This window comes from Lonchura striata, chromosome 3 (genome assembly GCF_046129695.1).
Source record: "Lonchura striata isolate bLonStr1 chromosome 3, bLonStr1.mat, whole genome shotgun sequence".
Lineage (NCBI taxonomy): Eukaryota > Metazoa > Chordata > Aves > Passeriformes > Estrildidae > Lonchura > Lonchura striata.
In genome coordinates, this window is record NC_134605.1 from 65,087,749 (window position 1) to 65,110,313 (window position 22,565).

Genomic DNA, 22,565 nt, shown 5'->3' on the forward strand with positions numbered 1-22,565 from the left:
GCTGTCTCCGCCCCTCCCGCAGGAGGGCCGGCTCCCGGCTCCCGGCTGCCAGCTCCCGGCTCCCGGGACGGGGGGCGGGAAGGGGGAGCGAGCCCGGCGCGGGCGGGGCCGGCGAGTGACGCGGCGCCGCGCGGCGTCAACAGCGCGGGGGCGGCCCCGGCACCCGCGGCCCACCCGAGCGGCCTCCCCCGCCTGGGGACGGACGGGCGCGACCGGGAGGCGAGAGGGAAGGCGGGCGCCCCTTCTCGCAGCGTCCCGAGGGCTTCGACGCCGCAGCCCGGCGGGGGCAGCGGCCGTGGGAAGCGCCCGGGGCGGGAGGAGCCGCCTCGGGCGGCGAGTCGCGGCCGGGGCGCCGGGCTCGGGGCTCGGTGCGGCGGCGGAGCCCGAGCCCGAGCGGCGGCGGGAGCCGCGCGGTGAAGATGGCGACCCCGGGCATGGGCTGGCAGCAGCCGCAGCACGGCTACGGCGGTGGCTCCTCGCCCGGCGCGGGGAAACTGGGCTCGGGCTCGGCACAGGCGGGGCTGAGCGCCGAGCACAGCGCGGACCTGCACTTCAAAATGAGCAAGAAGATCGCCCAGCTGACGAAGGTGAGGGAGGCGCGCCGGGTCCTTCGCCGCCTCGGGTGTCTTCCTCCTCCGCTCTGTTTCCTTTCGCTCCCTGCCCTCATGCGGACAGCGATGGGCCTGGAGAGGGGCAGGCTGTCGGGGCTGATGGCAAATCCGGGTGGGTTGCGGCCGGATTTGTACCCCGGAGGCCGAGCCTGGAGCGCCCTCGGTCCCCGGGAGCATCCCCCGGGCGCCGCGGGCAGGAGCGCGCCGTGGTCCCGCGGGGAGAGCCGCGGGCTGGACAGGAGCCGCGCACGGGAACTGCCGCAGTACCGGCCCCCTTCGTGGTGCCCGAATCCCGCCCGGCACAGCCAGGTATCCCGGTGTGCGGGAGCGGATCCCTGACTGCTAGGCTGGCACTGGTTATTTATTCTGGGGAAACTGTAGGCTCTCTTCTAGCGCTGTTACAAGCCCTTCTCCGAGTCTCTTTGAATGGAGAAATTCAAGTGATGCTTGCCTTCCCGTTTCCGAAGTGCTGTTATTTAAGGTGTGTCTGGTAATAGCTTAAATGCCTTAGATAGTGAGGGTGAAGTGTGAGAAAATTTCTGGTCTGCTGTTGCTGATTGAACGGTTTTCATTATGTCATCCCCAGCCTAGAGAATAGATTGTATCTTTGTGAGAGGCCAGATCTGCAGATTCTAGCAGTGTTTTAGTTTGTATGTTGTGTTCTGTTTACAAGTTTTAGGGAGAAAGCTTGGGAAATCAGCTGGTCTTTCTATAGAGTGAAGGTCTCGAGTGAATAATAGTGCTTTTAAATGTAAACTAAGGTGTATATAAAATACCTTACTTGTACCTATTGCAACAATAAAATTAAGACGCTAGGAGGTGTTCTTAAAGGCTATTGCTAAGGCATGTAGGCCCAATGCTTCAGATGTGATTTAATTAGAATAACTTAAAACAATGCTTTGGTGCTGTAATCTCCCTTGTGTGATGCTCAAACTGTAGGCAAATGACATTATTTAGGAAATGAGAGGCAGATTCTCTTTATTAAAGAGAAAGCAGAAGAAGTATTTTTTGTCAGGAATTTAATAGCTAAAACGCTTAAAGATAATTTTAAAGCACTGTGGGAACTGCCAGAATTCTTAACATGTATGCTAAAATGGATGAAGGTGACATTTCGTTCGAACTAAGAGTGAAGAGAATGAAGACTGCTGGCAGGCTCACAATGGAGACAGTTCACATTTATGTACAGTTGATGCACCATTGACCAATTAATATTATTTATCGTGGCACACTGTGCACCTTACTGGGATAGCTGAAAACTGAATTCTTGTCCTTGAATTCAAAGTCCAATCCATAAAGAGAAAAGTTGAACTAAAATAAGCTGAAGGATCTCCTTGGCTTTGCTCCATGTGCATACAAATAATGAAGTAAAACATTAAAGATATTGTTACAGCTTTGTGTTCCTTAAAACATGTAAAAAGCACCTGGAGACCCTAAGTGTGTTTTTGGCTTACTCTAAGGCCTAGGTGCATATGTGAAGTAATACGTTCAAATAAGAATTTATATCTGTGTGTGTGCCTTTGGTATATTTTCCTTACTTTCTCTAGGAAATTACCCAGGAGTTTATTTCAGAAACAGCATTCCACTTCTGATGTGAAGTCATTTGTGTATGACCCGTGAATTCCACATCACTGGGCATGTGCCCCGTGCACTCTCACTTACTATGTGTCAGATATCTTGAGGTGGATGTGAGTTAATTATGGATTTAAATGCATGGTGCTGAAATATTTTGAACTCCTGTGTTGGAAAATGCAAAGAGAGTGAAAGCAAATACTTAAATTTTTTTTTGTCATCTACAATAGAGTTAATCTAAGATTCTATATATAGTATGCAAGTCTGCCCCGACAGAGACTTCATATTAGTGTAAATAAAATCTGTGAGTTGTTTTCTGCCGTGTATTTCAAATAATTTCAAGCTATGTGTTTATGCTAGGAGTTTACAAGTGAGTTAGGCTTTTGCAGGGCTGGAGTCTTGTATGTGCAAGTCCCAGTGACTTGCAGATTCGGGCAGTGTTTTAGTTTGTATGTTATGTTCTGTTTACAAGTTTTAGGGAGAAAGCTTGGGAAATCAGCTGATTTTTCTATAGAGTGAAGGTCTCGAGTGAATAATAGTGCTTTTAAATGTAAACTAAGGTGTATATAAATACTTCACTTCTACCTATTGCAACAATAAAATTAAGATTTAAGATTAGGATTAAGATTAAAGGTATTGTATGAAATGTATTTCATTAAGGTAGAGGTGCACATTTTGACAGTTTTGTAGCTAGAAGGCTCAGGTCCTATATTTCTGTTCACCTACTTGACCTTTCAGGAAGGGAGGCTTAAAAGAATTATAGAAACTTCTGGGTGAAGTATGATCTAAAATTAGTCCTTGGGAAAGGACTCAAGCTACAGGGGAAAAATATAAACATAATAAACTTAATTTCCCTAAGTGAGACTTAAATGTCAGAGAAGAATTAACTTCACTTTGCAGAAGAATCCTTGAAGTAAGGTGTTGCAAAAAAGATTTTAGGATATTTCTGATTAGGTCTTTTGACCAAATTCTGCTGTTCTAGTTTTGTCAAATGCTTAGCTGCATATGTGCATAACATTCCTCTTCAGTAATCTAGGACTTTATTAGGAGTACCACTTCTTAATTGTGCTTCTCAAGTTGTTTACTGTCTTATATATAAGGTACTTCTCACACGTCTTTCAACTGTTTTACCCATTTATTTAATTTATGTTCTAACTCTTCTCTAAGAATATCTTGAAGATATAATAATTCCTCCTGTGAATTTACAGCAGAAGGCATTTCTGTGGCTGGGTGAACCTAACCTAGTTTTTACCAGGTTAAAACAAACCTGTAGTAAAAGAAAATACAAATACTCATTATCCAAGGACTACACACAGTGAAGTTAACCAGACAGCTTCTGTCTTCTGACAAAATAAATGTGACCCCATAGTTTATTTTTGCCTATCCTTGTACAGTTTTTATTATGAGCTGTGAGTAGGAGCAGAAGAAAATGCTTTCCCCACAGAGGATGAGAGTCACTCATGAATTAAATGTAAAATTCCAAAATTAGGATTCCTCAGTTATGTTTTTGCATTACTTAAAGGGAATCTGATGTTCTAGTCAAAACAATACAGGAATACAAAGTAAAAGGTGAAATTTGTTTAATAACCAGATTTAATCAGTAATTCAAAGTGAGGCAAAATAAGGTATGAATCCATTTCACCAAGCAAAACACTTCTTAAATACTTAACTATATTTTTACTTTTGGGTGGGAGAGAAAGACTTACTTGATTTAACTTTAATATGCTTAATTTGCAGGGGAAGATAAAATAAGTGGTTAGAAATGCAGGTCTGAAAAACCCAAGATGATACTTCATGTCATGTTCAAAGACTGCAGTAGACTGTAACTGAAGCAATTTTAGGTCTTCCTCTTCAATATAAGCTCCTTATTTTCAGGCATTCCGGAAGATCTGTGTACCAGTTTGGGATAAAGTAGCATCTGACACAAAGATTAAAGCCAACAAGAAATAAACTGCGATTATGAGATTGCATATATGTGTTTATACTACTGTATGCAGGAGTGGTAATGCAGTGTTAAATTATGACTGCTGCAGATGGAAATATACATATATATTTAATTAGTTTGCATAAGACAACTGGATTAGAAACAAAAAGCAAGGTGCTGCCATGCTTACATCAGTAGGAGAGAATGGCATTAGTTTTCATGATTCCCACAAGTGTTCAGGTGGCTTGTTCCTCATTTTGGATTTGTTGAGGTCTTGTTTGTTTGGGTTTCTTTTGGTTTTTTGGGGTGTTTTTGGCTCTTTATTCTTTCTCTCTTTGTGATGTAGATTGTATCTTGCATGTGATTGAGAAATCCATATCCTAAGTGTGTTGGTAAAGTTTGTTGTGCACATTTTGTGACATCAAAATAAATCTTCGACTCCTACAGAATTGCTGCATGATTTCTGCTGTAACTATAAAAAGAGACTCTTCAGTATTGCTTCGGTTGTATGATATTTGTTGCAGAAATTTTGCATTAACTGGAGCAACTCTGATGAGAAAGAAGCACCTGGTAGTACTGATGAGAAAATATAACTTGGCTATGTGCTCTTGCAGCCCAGAAAACCAACCCAGTATCCAGAGCTGTGTTAAGGGAATGTGACCAACAGGTGGAGGGAGCTGATTCTCCCCCATCTGCTTTACTCTCCTGAGATCCTGCCTGGGTGCTGTGTCCAGTTATGGGGTCCCCAGCACAAAAAGGATGTGGACCTGCTGGAGGAAGTCCAGAGAAGGGCTCAGAAGATGGTCAGAAGGCTGTGGAGCGAGTCCAGAAGAGGCCAGAAAGATGATCAGAGGGTTGGAGCACCTCTTCTATGAAGACAGGCTGGGAGGGCTGGGCTTGTTAAGCCTGGAGAAGAGAAGGCATTGGGGAGACCTCAGAGCAGCCTTCCAGTACCTAAAGGGAACCTGCAAGAGAGCTGGACAGGGACTTTTGATAAGGCACTGTAGTGATAAGACAGGGGTGATTTGCTTTAAAGGAAAGAGGATAGATTTAGATTAGATATGAGGAAGAAGTTCTTTAATGAGAGGGTGATGAGGCACTAGAACAGGTTGCCTAGAGAAGCTGTGGATGCCCCATCCCTGGAAATGTTCAAAGCCAGGCTGGATAGGATTTTGAACAAAGTGGTGTTGTGGAAGGTGTCCCTGCCTGTGGCAGGGAGTTGGAATTGGCTGACCCTTACAGTCCTTTCCAACCCAAACTATTGTGTGATTCTGAAAGAAGAGTCTGTAAGTGCCATGAAGATGATCTCTCCCCTACAGTTAGCATTTTTGTCCATTTAATAAAAAGAAACTGTGTAAAACGCTAATATTTTTCCTTGGTACGTGCTTAGAACTTGATGGCTCAGTTTTGGAAAGATTCCAGAAAAATCAGTTCAAAGATGACGGTAACAACCTAACCAAGGCACATCATCCTTGAGTAAACAAGAAACTGGAATCCAAGACTCCTGAGACCTGACTTCTGTTCTCAATTCTTCCAACAAGTTCTTGCCTATATTTGGGAAACAAAATCTTTGATTTTCCTTCTGTCTTCCTGTGTTAGAGAGAAGTACTTAGACAATAGGCATTTATGTTGTTGTTAATCTAGTCAGTTTCTAGGGGATGTAGATACTAAATATATTTCAAAGACTGAAGAGCAAATTTGATGATTCTTAATTCAGATGCTTATGTTTTTTGTTGTATGTACTCTTTTTCTGGAATGGTTAAAGGTCTCCCTCAGCTATCACAAAATGCAGTTCTGTGGAAGAAAGAGCTATAAGGTTTAACTTATATAAATGATTCTTTAAAAAATGTTTCCAGTGAAACTTGGTCAGTTTTTATTTAGAAGTATTCTGCCTCAGGAAACAACAAGTAAACCTCTTGCAGAAGTTTCATTATGCATAAAATTATAAGAAAACTTAAAAAGAAAAAAAAAGAGACTTTAAAACCAGGGAAGACATGAGAATCTAAAAATCCCTGTGTTGATGTTAGCTGTCATCGTGTTGTAGTTGATACCATTAACAGTTTTGTAAAAACTTGGGATTTAGCTTTTTAAGCAGCCTTATGTCATCTCTCCAATGTGTGTTAACACTGGCAGTAGGCCAGTGGATTTCTAGGATTGCATGAAAAGAACTGAAATTTTGAGGCAGGCGTGATTTAAGTATGTATTTTAATGTCAGTGTTTTACATATTATTCTAACTGGTAATGTGTGAATAAATATTATGTTACTACATTAAAAATACTAGTAAGTACTAAAAGAGCTAAAAATATAATATTAAGTATTCAATTAATTTACATTTCTCTGGAAATATTTAACTTTGTTTTGTGTTAATTATTCCAAAGATAGCTGAAGTAAGTCCTCTGAGAAGGGACAGACTTCTCAGGTAGTCTCTGAAGAAGAAATGAGAAACTTGCTCCAGAAATATAGTGATAGTGTCTAACTATCTTAAGATTTTTTTTTTAATCATGCTAGTGTAGTCTCCATCTTTCCTGTCAGACTCTTTCCATGTGGTATTCCAACTATTCTGCAGTAATTATGATCTTAGCAAGGGATATTCACAGAGGAGAAGTTTTCTGTATCCATGATAGTATAAGGAGAAAGATAGAACTGGGTAAGAATGTCATGTCTTTAATAACATCTTATATAGTTCAGAAGAAGTAAGTAGAGCTTTCAGGCTCTCAATATCTTCTTCAGAACTTCAATAAAATCATCAGTTACTGTCTTTGTCTAAATACTTTCTAGTTGATGCACTATGAATTGCTTTAACGCAGCTGTGGCTTATAATTTAGACCTGAAGAGGTCTAAATTTCTTACTATCCATGTTTTGTAGGACAAAAATTATGGAATTTGGTGATTAATAATGGTCACATAGCTCTCAAGTGGTTCTTCCCTTCATTATCATTGCAAACCTGTAGGACTGCAGGGGTTCTCTGTTGGCCTGATGTGGGTATGTTTTAGAGCTCAGTGTTGTGATGTGTGAATTGGGTCAATGACTTTACAGTCTTTCATCACAAGACATCAAGAAGAAAGAAAGAGGACAAGAATGAAATATTTTTAATATAAAAAGAAATATGCTCAAATTAATTCCTGTGCTCTCCACCCACATAGTTTTAATGGTTGACTGGTAAATCGGAGTTCTTCTGAGGCCACCGATAACTTCACGTTCTAAAGTTTCCTGTAGATGTGTGCAGTTGAAAGTGTGATGTTGAAGAACTGTCTGATCACACATTCACATATGTTACTAGTCTAAAATGCCTCCTTAATACACTTGTGGATGTATCAGCTTCTTGGAGATTATTTTTGTTTGGTTGTGTTTTTTTCCTCATTTTACAAACATCCAAAAGAATAATAAAAATGAAGAGAGAAATAAACTGAGGAGGAGGATAAATGACATGGCAGCTGGGGATATAGTTTAGTGGTGAACTTGGAAGTGTTAGGTTTACAGTTGGACTTGATGATCTTAAGAGTCATTAGGTTGGAAAAGATCCTTAAGATTCTGTAGGCATCCTCTTGTTTATTGTTCACTGCCAGAATTAGACAATATAAAGTTACAAGGAGCTGGAAGACTGTGAGATGTTATTGCTCTGGTCTGTACTTCAGCTTTTAAATCCTACACATCAACACTTTAAGGATATTCAAAGAAAAACTGAAAAGATGTGGATTTTACTACTAATGTCAGTGTTAACAACATGTCAACATTCAAAAACTAAAGAAGGAAGAGAATTCCGGACATAAACGAAACCTGATATTGCAACACCCATGAAGTTTAAAATCTACCAACCTTTAGCTGCTTTCATATAAGACAATCTAAACATTATTTAAAAATTAAAAAATATTTTGAATATATATTTATTTAGGGCTTTATTGTTTTTACTGTTTCAGCTAAGTACTGCTTTATGAAAGAAGGCTTTTGCAATTTTCTTTTTAGATGGAAGTGCCAGTTCAGAGTTAAGAATGCAGTACTAAAATGCTTTCCTTCAGATGTAAAAGCTGTAAACTGAAGAGCCTTTTATGTATATTTGAAAAAGGAAATCAGTAGTTGAACTCTGTAACTGTACAAGGTATTTATAGATTAATTATTTCATACACTTGAGCATAAATTAGTATGGGCACAGCACTCTGAAGTACTCAATCCTTTAAGGAGTTTTGATTTGACAAGTCTTACCAAAATGTATCAGAAGAAATCTGGTGGGTTTTTTGGTGTTGCTTTTTTGGTGTTGTTGTTGGTATTTGAAATATCACGAATGTGCAAAGAATTTGTTTCAAATTGACAGACAGCACTTCTTTAGGAGAAGTCAGATTGCAATTTAATATTAAACATTGTGGTTTTGTGCTTTCTTCAAGCACAGTAAAAGTGTATTTGGCAGCAGCATTGCTTTACATATTATCTGTATATTACTGTATTGTCATGCTATCACTTGGTTATGCATACTTTATTTTTTAATGTCTAGAAGTACAATTAGAGGTGTATTGTACGTAATACATGCATAGAAGTGTTATTTGTTGCAAGTAATTGTTTTGGTACAGCAACTTCTAGCCTTGAGTAGTTTCTAAGCACTTAAATTATTTCAATATCTCATTCTCTGAACTCAGGCTTTGGCTTTAATAAAAACAGTAATTTTTTTAGTGATACTACTTCACCCTTCCAAATGTCCATTGAAGCTTCATTCTACTTTGAGCTGTACAAAGGAGGAGGGCGTTACCTTAAAATATTTTGTCACTAACTTTTTCTAACTGTTTGCAGGCTTGCTGCTAAATAAACCCAGCAAATCTCAATATAACATTATGAAATCAGATGTATATGTCTCTTGGCTGATACAAGTTTGGCAGTAGTAAGCCAGGCATCTGTATTTTTCTTATGACTGATGTCATACCAGTAACCAAAGGCATTGCATTCCAAAAATAACCAGAAGAAACAAAACAGTCTAAAGCTATTCACCATCTTGTCCTACTTAATGCACATTACCTGGTTCTGTTTCCTCAGCCAGGCTCTTCTGACTGAATCTAGAAGGCTAGGAGGAGGGAGAACCTTTTGCTGAGGTTGTCACTTGACTCAGATGAAAATGACAGCTTTTAAAAATAGCTAATGTTAAAAAGTTCATGAAGTCCTTCTTCAAGATGTTGCCATTAAATGAAAGACAGCCTTTTAGCTACAAGAAGTAGTATGAGGTGAATATGAGAAGTACTAGTTTTCTATTTTAATTTTTATGTGATTAAAGTAATATTTTCAGCCAGTGTCCTAAAATTTAATTTCTAAAAACCTGAATTGTAATGTGTTCACAAAACAGGTGTACTATAATCCAAAGATTTTTATTTGAACAGTGTTTTTGCTCACAATGTGACTGAAAGTAATAACTTTTAGTAAAGGGTATCTGACACTGCCTTCTCAGATCTAGTATTTTGCATTATGGATGCTGATGTGTTTGGATAGGTTGTACTAAAATGTATTGCAGTAATCTTCTGTGACTGCCTTTGTCCTTTTAAAACTTGACAAATGAAGATAATGGGAAATTATTTCTTTAATCAGGATTAAGGAAAAGGACTTGTTTTTTTTATTTTACTGCTTTGTGTAATTGTAAGTGTAGGTTTTACACTTAAAATGTAGTAATAATAAGTAATCAATTGTATGTTTATACCTAAAAAAAGGCAAAACACCTTGAAAATCTATGTATGTCTTTCTTCTCAGCCTTAACCTATGTTGTCAACATAGCTTATTTACTGAAGAAAGTACTTTGTTGTGACACAGAATGGTAGAAATTTATTTGAAATTTTGGATCCATTATTTTGTCTGTGTTGTTCACTAGCTTTCCATATATTGTCTAACATTATTAGAGTTATAGGTCATAAAATTCAACCAGTTCTTTCCCCAACCCCCATTTTTCTTCTTTTAAAAATATATGTCCATTTGCTTTATGCTGAGGTTTTTGACACAAAGCTCAGTTTACATATTCTTTGAGCTGACCTGGAAGTGTTCTGTGGCCATTCTTTCTATTCCTGTGATTCTTGTCTTCCTTTATTTCTGTGCTCTGTTTCACCACATGTGAATGGTCCACACTGTGGATTGAAAAGGTATATATGACAATTTGGTGTATTACATATATTCTGTCTTGCCTCCAAATATCTAATGCCTGAGACCATAATTCTTATCACTTTGGGCAGACACTGCTTTAGGAGCTGTGTTCTGAACAAGTGAAGAGCCTGAAGCAAGTTTAGCCTCTGTTGGTTTGCGTCCTTTTCCATCGCTATGAGTTGACACTCTAGAATAAACTAGATTTCAAATAACAGATTGTTGGAGGGTGAGGTGTGTTGTTTGTTGCTGGAGTTTTTTTGTTTTGTTTTGGGTTTTTTTGACAAAGCTGTTTGTAACTATTTTCCTCTAATGGAAATTGTAAAATGTTTTGGGATGGGGTTTTGTACTACATACAGATCATAAACTCTAGCTCCTCCATGGGCCTATATGAAATTTTGATAAAGTTGGTCCCTTAGTTAAAGTCCTAACTCACAAGTTATGTTCAACTCTACATTCACTATTAATCTTGAGCCTCATCTCTTCTCATGTATAGAAGAGGAATTCTTATAAGAAAAGGGAGACTTTTTTAAAGCTTTAGAAAGAAATGAACAGAATTCCCTGATCTTGGAAGTATAAAATCCCAGCTGTTTTGTCAAAGAATTGAGAGTAGTCTTAAGTTTACCTACAAGAACTAATTTTATCAAATAACACAATCTATATGTGCAAAGAACACATATGTATACTGTATGTGCATTTCTTGGGAGGCTCTCCCCTTGGGAAGAGGATCTTTGACAGGCTCTTTGCCTGTGGGCTGCGTTGGGGCTGTGTTGAATTTTTCTCATGGCCCGTGTTGCCCTTTGGCTACGGGGGTGGGTGGCAGCCACGGCTCTCCATGGTACCCAGTGTGGGGCTGCCTCCACGTCTTATCCTCACTGGCACTGGTGTCAACAGCAACCAAGTCTGACTTGGTTTATGCAGACAAGTACATTTCCCTACTGGCAAGATCTCGTTAGAGACCCAGCTTATATAACTACAATTTCCCAAATGTTTTATGTAGTCGGTGTGGCAAGCTATAACATTGATTCTGCTGAGCACTATGGAGGTAAGTGCAGTGAATTATTTCTCTGAAAGTGTGTGCCATGCTGTTTTGTAGTGTCTTCTCATAAACCTGGCAGACTAAAAAAAAAAAAAGTACTTAAGTGAAAATTAAAAATAGGCACTGGTATTTTTCTAAGTTCTTTCAATTACTAAATTAAGAAATGTTTGAGAATATTTGAATTAGTATCAGCATTTTCTTAATTTTGTCAGGACCCTGAAAGAGGGGTTTATGTTTGATATTTGAAAGCTGACTTACGGAATATGCAACAAAAATGGATTCATTACTTGGTTTTATTCTATTCTGAAATAACTGTATTTTTTAGCTTTAAAGGGTCTTAAGAAACTGAAAATGCAATTGTCTTGTCATAAAATTCACTAATGGTATGTCTTTTATTTCTGGATGTTGCTCAATGTATTTTAGGTTCACAAGTCCTCAAAATAAGAGGAAATTACCTCTTGGAACAACATACTACTAAAACCTCTTACTTCGGTGATTAATAAAAAACAGTGATCAGGTTTGTAAGATGAGTACTATTTTCACCCTTTTCCTCCATTTAGATGCTACTACTTCTTGTTTTGGGAAGCTCTGAACTTAATATTACTCTGCTGAGAGAAAATTCATTTGTTTGTATATGGAATAATTTTGTAGAATGAGGATCTCTAGAGATCTGTGTACCTGAAAGGCTAAAATCAGATATGTAAGTATTCAAAAAATAAATCTGAAAGGAAATGCAGCTCTCAGACAAACACAACTTGAGAATAGCCCCTAGGCCTATCCTGCTTTCCTTGAAGCAATTTAAGGTCTAGTCATATAGCAGATATGTCAACTATAAGTCTAGATAGGTGATTAGAGGGTAAATGGGATTCTCTCTCACAGGGAGAGAAATTGAGGAATTTTTACATCTGTCACTAAATCTTTTTTATTTTTATTTTTTTTCTTTACTATGTTTCTCAAGATTTAAATGTCTTGGGAAATTGCCTGAAGCTACTATGCTACAGATTTGTGATGGTTTTTTATGGCATTACCTGACTGATAGAGGTTGCCAGAACAGAAAAGGGGTTTTGATTTGATGTTGGTACTGCCACACCTATCCCAGCACAAGGGTATTGATTTGTGGTTGCAAGTACATCCCAAGTGAGCCTGTAACAGGAGGCAATAGTTGTTTCCAGTTGAATGAATAATGAATTGGGACACACAATAAATTAGTTGGATGTTGCACTGAGTTCTGGTGTATTTTATGTCTGGTTCTGTGATGGAAGACTGCCCAAAATATAGGCAGTGTACTGAGAACTTAATGAAAACTCTGGAAAACTGAGAGGTACAAGGACCTGTTTAACCTTTTATCTCTAAAATGAGACATTTCTGAAATGTACATAGCTCTGTTTTTGTGCATCAAGTTTGTTCATTTTTTATTAACTTACCATTAAAAAAACCTTACACTTTCATGGAAGATATTTTGTTTTGGAAGCTGTATTGTATGCAGTCTCTTTAACCCTTAAACTATATGTAGCAAGCAGTAGAAATTCTCTTAAAGTATAGATTAAAACTAGGGAGAGGATCTGCTGGAAACAGAACAGAGCTAAATATCAAAAACTTTTATCTTTATTAGAACCTTTCCAGACTCTGTAATGGAAGCAGTAGTGGATCAGTAGCTGAAGATACTTGTGCTTAATGTGTAAAAGTGATGTTAAAAACCCACCAACAAACCAAAGCTTAAATGATATTTGCTAGCTAATTTGAAATTCAACTCTGAAAAAAGTATTGGAAAACTTAAGCAAATTTGCTGGTAGCTGTTAAGTGTCTAAATCTGAAAAACAAACTGTTCCATGCTTTCTCTTTCAAGTTAAGTTATGGGTTATAATTTTTTGTATTGAATTACAGCTGGTGTATTGACAGCTGTGTTGTACGTAGAATAGTCTTAAAATGGGCCTTGGAATGATATCTCAGTTTGTTCTTTGTATGTGAGTTGTATATGAGTTCTTTGTGTATGAGTTTGTAATACTTAATTTTTTGTCTTAACTAATTGTATATTTTGCAATATGCCACCAACTTAGCTTATTTTTTGTTTCCCTTATTGTGTAAAAAGTGGAAGATTTTTGCAGCAGTAGTCAGAACTAAGCATGTTTGTGTGAGACACTGAATATATTTATACTGACAGCTGCGTGATACAGACCTGTACCCACCAGAGGCCTTGAGGTAATTATTTAATGTGAAGTTGCACACAAGTGCTCAGTGATTTTTTTTTTCCATTCTCACAAACCTACTTGTTTGATTCATATGTATGCCTTGATTTAAGATTGCCACTGTTTTCTCATTTGTTGATTTTAAAAAGAGGAAGTAATAGAGATTGAAGAAAGAAGACTTCTTGGTTTTCCTTTAATCATCTTTGTCATGTTAGCTATCACAGATTTTCTTCTTAGGCTAGCTAATCACAGCCAAAACCTGAGGTCTCAATGAAGATTCTTATTTGACTGACCCATCAGGTGTGGGGAATTTTTCTTTGAAGTGAAAAATTCTGAACAGTCTTACCTATGGAATTCTGTATGATGAATTGCTTGAAGAACAGGCATTAATGTTTCCCATTTTAGTGGAATAAAGTAAGTATTGTAAAAGAGGCAAATCTGGCAAATAGTTCACAATATAAGTACTCTTAAAATAAGCTCCTTGTATTCCAGCTGCCAAACAGAAACAGTAGTAGAAACCTTAATTGAAATTGCATGAGACAAGAACATTTGCTAGGGTAGCTCTCCAAAAGATTATCTCACTTAGGAAGTTTGGATTCAACTGGATAGCCATAATAAAAAGTATAGCTGTTGAACTGAGTGTTCAGGATTCTACTTGCATTGTTAATGTGATGAATAGAAAAAAAGAGGTGCTTTAGGACAAAACAGTATAGTTAAATGTTTTTATGAGAGCATCAATTTTCTTATAGGTCTCTGATGGAGATACTACAATTTTCCTACTTACATGTACAAATGTTTTTTTCCTCTTTTTTATTGAATGATTTAGAAAACTTGTGGTGGAGGGAACTGCACAAAGTTTAAGTAGATAGACACGATACTATGAGAAAAAATGTATTTGGTCTTTTTTTTTTTTTTTTTGTTATGACTTTTTAAGGAAATTTCAAATCGGTTACATCTCCACTGTTCTTTGTCATGTGCCTTTGAGTCTTGTTTATATGTGTGCTAGACAGGTAGACATTTAAGTAGACGAAAAGCTATCTGAACCTCTGGACTTAGTGGTCAATTGTGTGAACCTAGATGAGGGCTGGTGGGCCCTAGAGGCCATTCTGTTTAACATCTTTGTTAGGAGCTGGATGATGAGACAGAGTGCACACTCAGCACGTTTGTAGCTAATAGAAAAGTGGGACAAGGGGTTGGTAAAACAGATAAAACGGATGGGTGTGCTGCTGTTCGGAGCTGGACAGGCTGGAGGAATGCACTGACAGGAACCTCATGCAAAGGCCTATCTGGGGCAGCAGTGGGGACGTGGATGGAATTGACTGGCTGGAAAGAGCTGGGCAGTAAAGGCCCCGGGGTCCTGACAGGCACGAGTTGAGCGTGGGCCAGCAGTGTGCCTTCGGCAGAGAAGGTCAATGGCACGCGGGACTGTGCTGGAATGGGTGTCACAGCAGTTCAAGGGAGGGGATCTCTCCCCTCTGCTCTGTGCTGGTGAAACACACCTGGAGTGCTGGGTCTGGTTCAAAGGCTCCCCTATATGAGAGTCATGGGTGTTCTGGAGCAAGGCCAGCAAAAGGCCAGTATGTTGAAGGGGCTGGACCATCTGTCATACTGGGAGAGGCTGCGAGCTGTGACTGTTTAGCCTGAGAAGGGAAGGCTCGGGGGGATCCTACGAATGTGTGTGTACACCAGATGGTGAGGAGTAAAGAGACTGAGCAGGCATATTCTTAGTGGTGCCTCATGAAAACATAAGGCAATAGGCACAAACAAAAACATAAGAAAAGGCCTTTTTTTTTTTTTTTTTTTTTTTTTTTTACTGTGAGGATGGTCAAATTCTTGCACAGGCTGCCCACATATGTTGGGTCGTCATCTTCTTTGGAGACATTCAAAACACACCTGAGCAAGGCCCAGCATAGTCTGTTCTAGCTGACCCTGCTTTCCTCAGGGTCTAGGTTAGACTAGGTAACCTCCATGGCTCCTCTGACCTCAGCCTTTCTGTAAGTCTGTATATGCTGTGTTTCTGTAATAGCTGCTGTGTTGAACCTGTAAGCTGTGAGTGTCAGATGTCAAAACTAATAGTCATTATTGTGTAGCTATTGAGATGTAGCTAGGAATTAGAATTTTTTCCATTGCATGATTGGTACCTGTAGGTTACTGGAAAGTATCCCAGTAGGCCACTACAAACTTGTCCTAGATTCATCTTGGGTTTGGCTTTGAAAATAAACTTGGACTCTCAACTGGTGACTGTGCTACCTTCTGCTTACTTTGATTTTGCTTCTATAACCTAAATTATTTTTTAAAAACAGTGGAATCAGTGATAAATCTTAGCATGAACATGGATTTTATTTTGTTGGTTAAAATGTAGATATTTTTTTCCAGAGGAAGGAAGAGCAATTGCTTCAAGATAGTTTCTTTCTGGGAAAGTAGCTCAAATTCTTCTGCAGTTATTAAAAATTCCATTATTCTGGTTGGATTTTCCTTTATTTATTGCAGAAACTTAGCATTAAAACTTCCAGAGGTGATTTGTAGTTAATGCCTTTTGGAAAGGGGAAAGGTGTTATAGATAAAAATACTGTGTTGGGAGTCTTGCAGTGTATGTTTTTCACTAATATTTCTTTCCTGTGTAACTATATACTTGCTTGGAAGGCTCCATGCCTTTTCTTCCTTAAACAAGTCTGGAAAGTAGAAAATCAGTTATGAGCAAGCAGTAGATTAGTTTTTCAGTCTGTTTTTCAAAACACTGGTGAAGCTTTCTTCTTTGAGCCAATAGAGGCTGAGTGGTGTATTCTTATCTGCATGGTCTCATCTGCTGTGAGGAACCACTAGATATTGAAATTGCATAGAGTCTACAGAAATTCTTGAGGAAATTAAACCCAAAATAGATCAGGCATTGAGAGGACAAGACTTGCAGGCAGAGAGAGTGCAAGAATGAACTTTGTTTTGGTGAGGAAGAGGAAACTGGGAAGAGCTTTCCTCTGGCTTGTCATACAATACTGCTGGTTTTTTTGGGAAAACTGAATACAAAGAAACCCTTTTGCTAATGATTTCATGAGCTCAACACTTGAGGACTCTTCAGTAAGAATGAATAGCGTGTATGAGTGATAATGCTGACTATGCCTTGCTTTCAGGTTTACAGGTGAACTAAGAGGAAAAGAGATCATCTTTCTTTAGTGTCAACTTCATTTACAATTATCCAAAAGTACTTGTGACATTTTCAGGTGACGGCACTCGGAAATATTGCTTTGGATATCCTCTAGAGCAGATTTTGAAATGGAGAGGCTTCATTTTACTTTACATTTCTGCAGTTGTTGTTTGGTCTCTTTTCATCCCTGCTTTCCTTTTCCCTCCTTGCCAAATAAAAGAAAAAACAAATCCCTTTCATTCTAAATATTTAAAGACAGTTTTCAATATTAGTGGGTACTTCTACAAAACTTTTGTTTTCCTAAAAAGCAGAACAACTCAGCTTGCATACCCTTAGTTTTTAAAAAGCTATATGTTTCTAAGCCATGCATTGAAAAATCTAAAACCAGGCAATGACCAGACAAGTTTTCATTATAAAAATCCAGTGAAAAATAAATGCTTAAAAACATGACACTTCAGATGGTGCAAGTTAATAGGGGGTTAGGTTTGAAGGTGAAATAGATTAAGATTTAAGAGCAAGTTTTCAGTATTGAACTATAATGGAAGTTAACTTGAATGATAAAGCAAGAAAATAGATGTAGAAGGAAACGGGACAGTAATTTTTTAGAATTTGGATTATTTTGGGTGTTATGACTTTTTCTATGTAGTACAGATAACTACATGACTTAAATTTTTTTTTCAGATGAAAATACAGTAGGTGAAAGTACAGATGATGTGATTGTATGAAGGATAATTTAGCCCAGTTTAACAAAAAAGGGAGACTTAAATTTTAATTTTTATCAATATAATTGCTTATTACTGGGTTAGACATTACTTATAGTGGCCTTTAAAAAAATATTTATTTTAGAACAAAATAGAAAACCTTAAGCTTTGCTTTCTGACAATAAATGGAATCAGCTGACTAATCTTACCCCTTTTATATGATTGGTTTTTTTCCACTCCAAACTGAGATTCTCTAAGTGTGATGGATTTGTTATTGAAATATACTTTGCAGAAAATTTCAACTTCTGTTCATCCTTTTGGGCTCTCATTGCTTCAGTGTCAGTAAATGTCATCCTTTAGGGCATTTGATCCTACTGAAGACAACCCACTTCCTCAGTGCCATCTCTCATATTTTGCACCACAAGGCTGTTTTTCTTCTGTGGATGCTTTTTCGAGGAGTAATATGACTTTTTGCTTTTTTTTGAGAAAAGGAATAATTGATGAATTAGAAAGTATATTTTCCTTTGAAAAATTCACAGAGAAAATTCCTGAATGATATTGTCTGGAAAAAAAATTCCTGCTTCATTAACTATGCTTGACTGACCATTAAGATGTAATCTGATGATGCTAAATACAGAAACTGAAAAAAGAAAGGATGAACTTACTATGGCTTGTAGGTGATTAAAACGGATGGAAATACGGCATCTCTGTTTTGTCTGTAATGTAGTTCTGAAACAATGCTGATAATTTGGGATGAACAAATAATTTTTAAGTTACAGTGCTGAAGAAATCTTAGAGGCATTGTAAATAACTGTTGTATTTTAATAACATTTGTTATCAAAATGGAGATAGAGCTCTCCTTAGCAGTTAAGCAAGTTTGAATTTTAGTACCATTCAACTTGATTTACAAGAATTGGTCGAGTTTAAAAATAAGGATTGATTTTCAAGGAGCCACTAGAAAACATTTAAACTGTTTTCTGCTAGAATTTGTTCCCATTCTGACTAACTTTTGAAGCTGTTTCTAAACAATTTTCCCTCTTTCCTAAGTCTTTCTTGTGTTGTATTGAAACCTATCATCATGAAAATATTTTTGATGTCATCATGAGATTGAAACTTACATTAAACTCTATTTTGATTTATTCTGCAAGCTGGTTTTACACTTTGGCACAGAAAGCAAACTTATGTGCAGCTAGCACAATGAAATGTCTCAGTCACACAGGTAATAAGTATATTGCTTAGAAATTGCTTTGTTTGAGAACAGTGCAACATAAATGTACAGAACTGGATTGCTGAACCCTGTAAACTTATGTAACACCATTAGAGACAGCAATGTCAGTGTAGAACTGAGCATTTCTCTCAGAAATAGATGTCACATAGCGGCCAAGTGGGAGATTAAGTGCCAGGTCATACAAAGCACAAATTAGGATGTCTCCCCTAATTTGGTTTATACTAAAGAGTTGCACTTCACTTCTATCCAGCTGCTTCTTGTCTTTCTGTCAAGGTCTTCAAGTCTGCGTCTTTCCTCCTGGAAAAATTATTTCAGTTCTGACTTGTACATATAATTCTGAAGTGTTCTACTCCTGAAAATTAGTTGAATTCAATCTGGCCACTTGCCTGCCCATCTGCAGCATTCTTCAATGGCCACCTTGACCACTGACTAGAATCGTCTAGTGCATACCCAGCCCACCTCTCATTGTCCTGTGACATTATCTTGATATAGCTCTTCCCATTTAATTGCTAATTCTTGTTTGTTTGACATCACAATGCTTATTTTGCACCTGAATTTTTGCATCAGCTGAAGATGTTCTGAAGGTTGTATCACGTTTCATAGGGGCATAAAGTCATTAATGTGGGGAAAGGTGTCTAAGATTGAATCCAAAAGTGACACCATTATATCACTAGACCATAGCACTAAGAGCCATGTACAGCTGTTTCTTGAACACTTTTGGAAATGGTTACTCCACCATTTCCATGAGCAGTCCATTCCCATGCTTGACAACCCTCTCAGTGAGAAATTCCTCCTGATTTGGTGGTGCAGCATTGTATCTGTCTGTCACACTTTAGCCATGTCATGATTCTTTTAAATGCCTTTTTAAAGTGAACTGTATTTTTCTTCCTTTTCCCTGCTATTTTTTTATTTTGATACATATTTGTAAGAGATATCTTCTGTTTTTCTTCCTCAGAAAATGGAGTACAGTTATTAAATCCCTTTGTTTCATTATTTGTTGTGGGGAGGAAAATACCCCACTTTTCCCTGTTCTGCAGCTCACCCATGTAAGGAAAAAAAGGATTTTTCTGCTAACCATATCAGGATGCCATTTGTCCCTGTATCTAGTATTATATTTACTCTGCATAGTGGAATGGGGTTGCCCCCACATATCTCTTTCTGTCACTCTCACATATGTGCTGATGCCTCTGTCAAATCCCTTTTTGTCCCCCTATGGTTGTATTTCACTGGTGAACCTGGTCTTGGAATCACGCAGCTGCTAGAGGAGAAGGAGCAACAGGGCCTGATTGCCCACTTGACCTCTTGTCATGGGTGAGCTCCTTCTTGGTTTGCTACTGATTGCTAAAATCACTTGTAGGATCACATATTGTTGTGTCCTGGCCCTGAGGCTTTATGTTTAAACCACCCTTGACTGCCTGGCTTTTGAGCTTGTGAATTCCATTCTCACATTGCTGTGTGGAGTCTTGGGCTATCAAAAGAGGTTCAGGTAATGTGTTCCTCTTGCTGAATCTGACTACAGAGCGCTCTGTGGCTGTAGCTTTACCTGCTGCTGTGATTTTGATTTGTGTTACCTGATTGATAAAGGCTATCCCTGTTCCTGGATTTGGACCAAGTATTTCCAAGATAGGCTGTGGTACCATAAAGCTCCTGATGAGCTCCCAGAAAACCTTCCATTTGCTGTCTGGTAGAACTCTAGGAGAAAGGCCACAGTGAATACATGACCCATTCAGCCACGCTGACCACTCTGTTCCTGTGCCATGGCATGCTCTGCGCCTCTTCTTTGAGTGGGATATTTCCTCCCCCACGATTAATTGGACTGTGGCATGCCTTTCTGATAATTAAATTTTAAGGTACAGGTACTGTAATAATTTATAAACATGCTGAGCTGTAAATGCAAGCAGATACTTTAAACCAGTAGGATTTTCAGACAATTCAAAAGAGTTAATATTTCAGTGTGGGCCATACACAAATAAACAAAACACAGGAAGGACTGTAAGTCATGTTTAATGTGATGCAGATCTGTACTTGGCAGTTCTGAAAGTATAAATGGATTATCAGCATATCAGATTACTGGTACTTGAGAAGCAGATATTTAGGAACATGATGAAAGCTGCTCTAGGTGTATAGGCCCTTGTGAGGTGTTAGCGTATATAGTATTAAACATCAGGAAACCTGAAAATAAAAAAATATTTTTCCCCATGTTTTATTCTTAGTGTAGATGTTGGTGAACAGTGCATGGCCTTGGACTTACCTCTTTTACAGAAAATTAAGTATAAGTGTTTATCAAGTGTGAAGATGAAAAATTTCTTTTTATCCAAAGGTAGAGCCCTGGGTATTAGTGGATATCTGTTAATGCTCAATACTTAGAAATTATGTTCAGCTTCATAGTGTCATTAAATAATTAATTGTAAAAAAAAAGTCATTAGAGATTGCTTGGGAAACCTAGTTGCTGTAGTAAAAATAATCCAGTATTTTTTTCCAGAGTTTCTAAAGGAATAAAATACTGAATTTTACTTAAGTATAAATTGAGCTAACACATGAAGACTGTTGAATAGCATAAATGATATTTTAATAAACAATTTCATGTGAAAGTGCATTTTTAGGAAAAAAAGATCAAATTCTTGCCCTCTGTGCATTTTATGTCAAAGGAAGACTGGTATAGTTAGACCAGCTTTTGGGGGAAGATGCTATTGGCAAGGGGCATTCCTTTTAGAGCTGCAGACCATATTTGTCCCTTCCCTGCTCATTGTACTGTGCTCCTAATGCACTGGCCCAGGTATTTAGAAAGATATGCAGTGAATCATGTAGCTGAAGAACAAGTGTCTTCCTTCCACCTTTTCTGTGATGTCTAAGAAATCCTGGCCTAAAGGTCTAGGCTTGTTTCTGTGTTTGTTATCAGCAATACAAAGATCTTGATTGACAAGCATTATCTATTTGTGAGATTTTTCCATAAGGAAGCAAAAGATCTTTCTAGATAAATGCATGTTTTTTAAATCTGAATTAAAAAGAAAAAAAGGAAGATGGGCATACATAGGTTTTTAGGTTTTGATGGTTTTTTTTGTAAACATGTTATAACTGTCTGTCTACTTTTGTATATAGTAACACGTTTGTAAGATTGTACTCTGTGATTGTGGTCAGCTTTTATGAAAGGCAGTTTTAAGTAGCTTTGAAGTACTTTCCTGTATCATTGTATTCTTATAATGTACTAAGGAAAAGAAATTTGTCCTGTAACACAAACTTTTCCTGGCTATTAAGTTGGGTATTTCTGTCTTAAATTTATCATAATATGTAAATTTTAAATGCTGAAATATAAATAAGTCTCTTTTTTTTGATATTATTTGGTGAACAGGAAGAAAAGGGGAAAAAATTAATGCAATACCTGTTGTACCAAAAAATATATTATTGTTTTAGACTATCATAGAGGAAATATTTCTACATAAAATTAATTAATGATAATTCTTGCAATTTTTTAAGGTTTCTTACTGATTTTTATAGACTGAACTTTTCTCTTTGCTGCACTTTTTACTGTTTCTCAGTATATGTTACTATTTCCTTTGTGCAGTAATTCTTACCTACCCATAGAGAGCAAGGGTAGGTCAGGCTCATTGGTCCACATTTTATGAATCATTTGCAGGTTATGCACAAGCATTCCTTGTGTGGTTTATTCCAGAGACAGGCAGCATTGACAGAATCTGGGGATGCCTCTGGAGGCTCCGGTCTTTCAGACTGCTATTCAGGCAGCCACATCCTGGGAGCACTGGGAACACAACAGTTCACCTGAACAAGGCTGAGCACAGTGCTCTGACCCAGGGTCCTACGCATTAAGTCTGAAATCGAGGTTTACAAAAGTCATGAGATTGATATTTGTGTAACTTGTAGTGATGTTTTCTTCTCATAGGTATCAGCTCTTGTTTTGATGTAAAATTAGAGAAGATGAACCATGCACATTTTTTGGAGTGTTTTTTTAGAATCATAGACTATGGTTTTCTGGGCTGCAAAATCATTTTAATTCAATTCTAGTATTAAGGTGAATTGCACATTTTTAATTAGAAAAGCATTCTATC

The 22,565-nt window shown here is 38.0% G+C and overlaps 1 protein-coding gene across 7 annotated transcripts in view; it reads left to right on the plus strand.

Annotated features, from left to right (window-relative positions):
• Positions 1-347: 347 nt before the first annotated feature.
• Positions 348-22,565, plus strand: part of FAM184A (family with sequence similarity 184 member A) — a 71,859-nt gene continuing 49,641 nt past the window's right edge. For 3 of the 7 annotated variants that reach the window (XM_077782253.1, XM_077782255.1, XM_077782254.1), the window contains exon 1: positions 348-587. In XM_077782253.1, coding sequence (XP_077638379.1) covers positions 420-587 — 168 coding nt within the window. In that variant the 5' untranslated portion in view covers positions 348-419. The remainder of the gene's footprint in view (positions 588-22,565) is intronic. The other 4 variants (XM_077782257.1, XM_077782258.1, XM_077782256.1 and 1 more) reach the window with 2 other exon arrangements.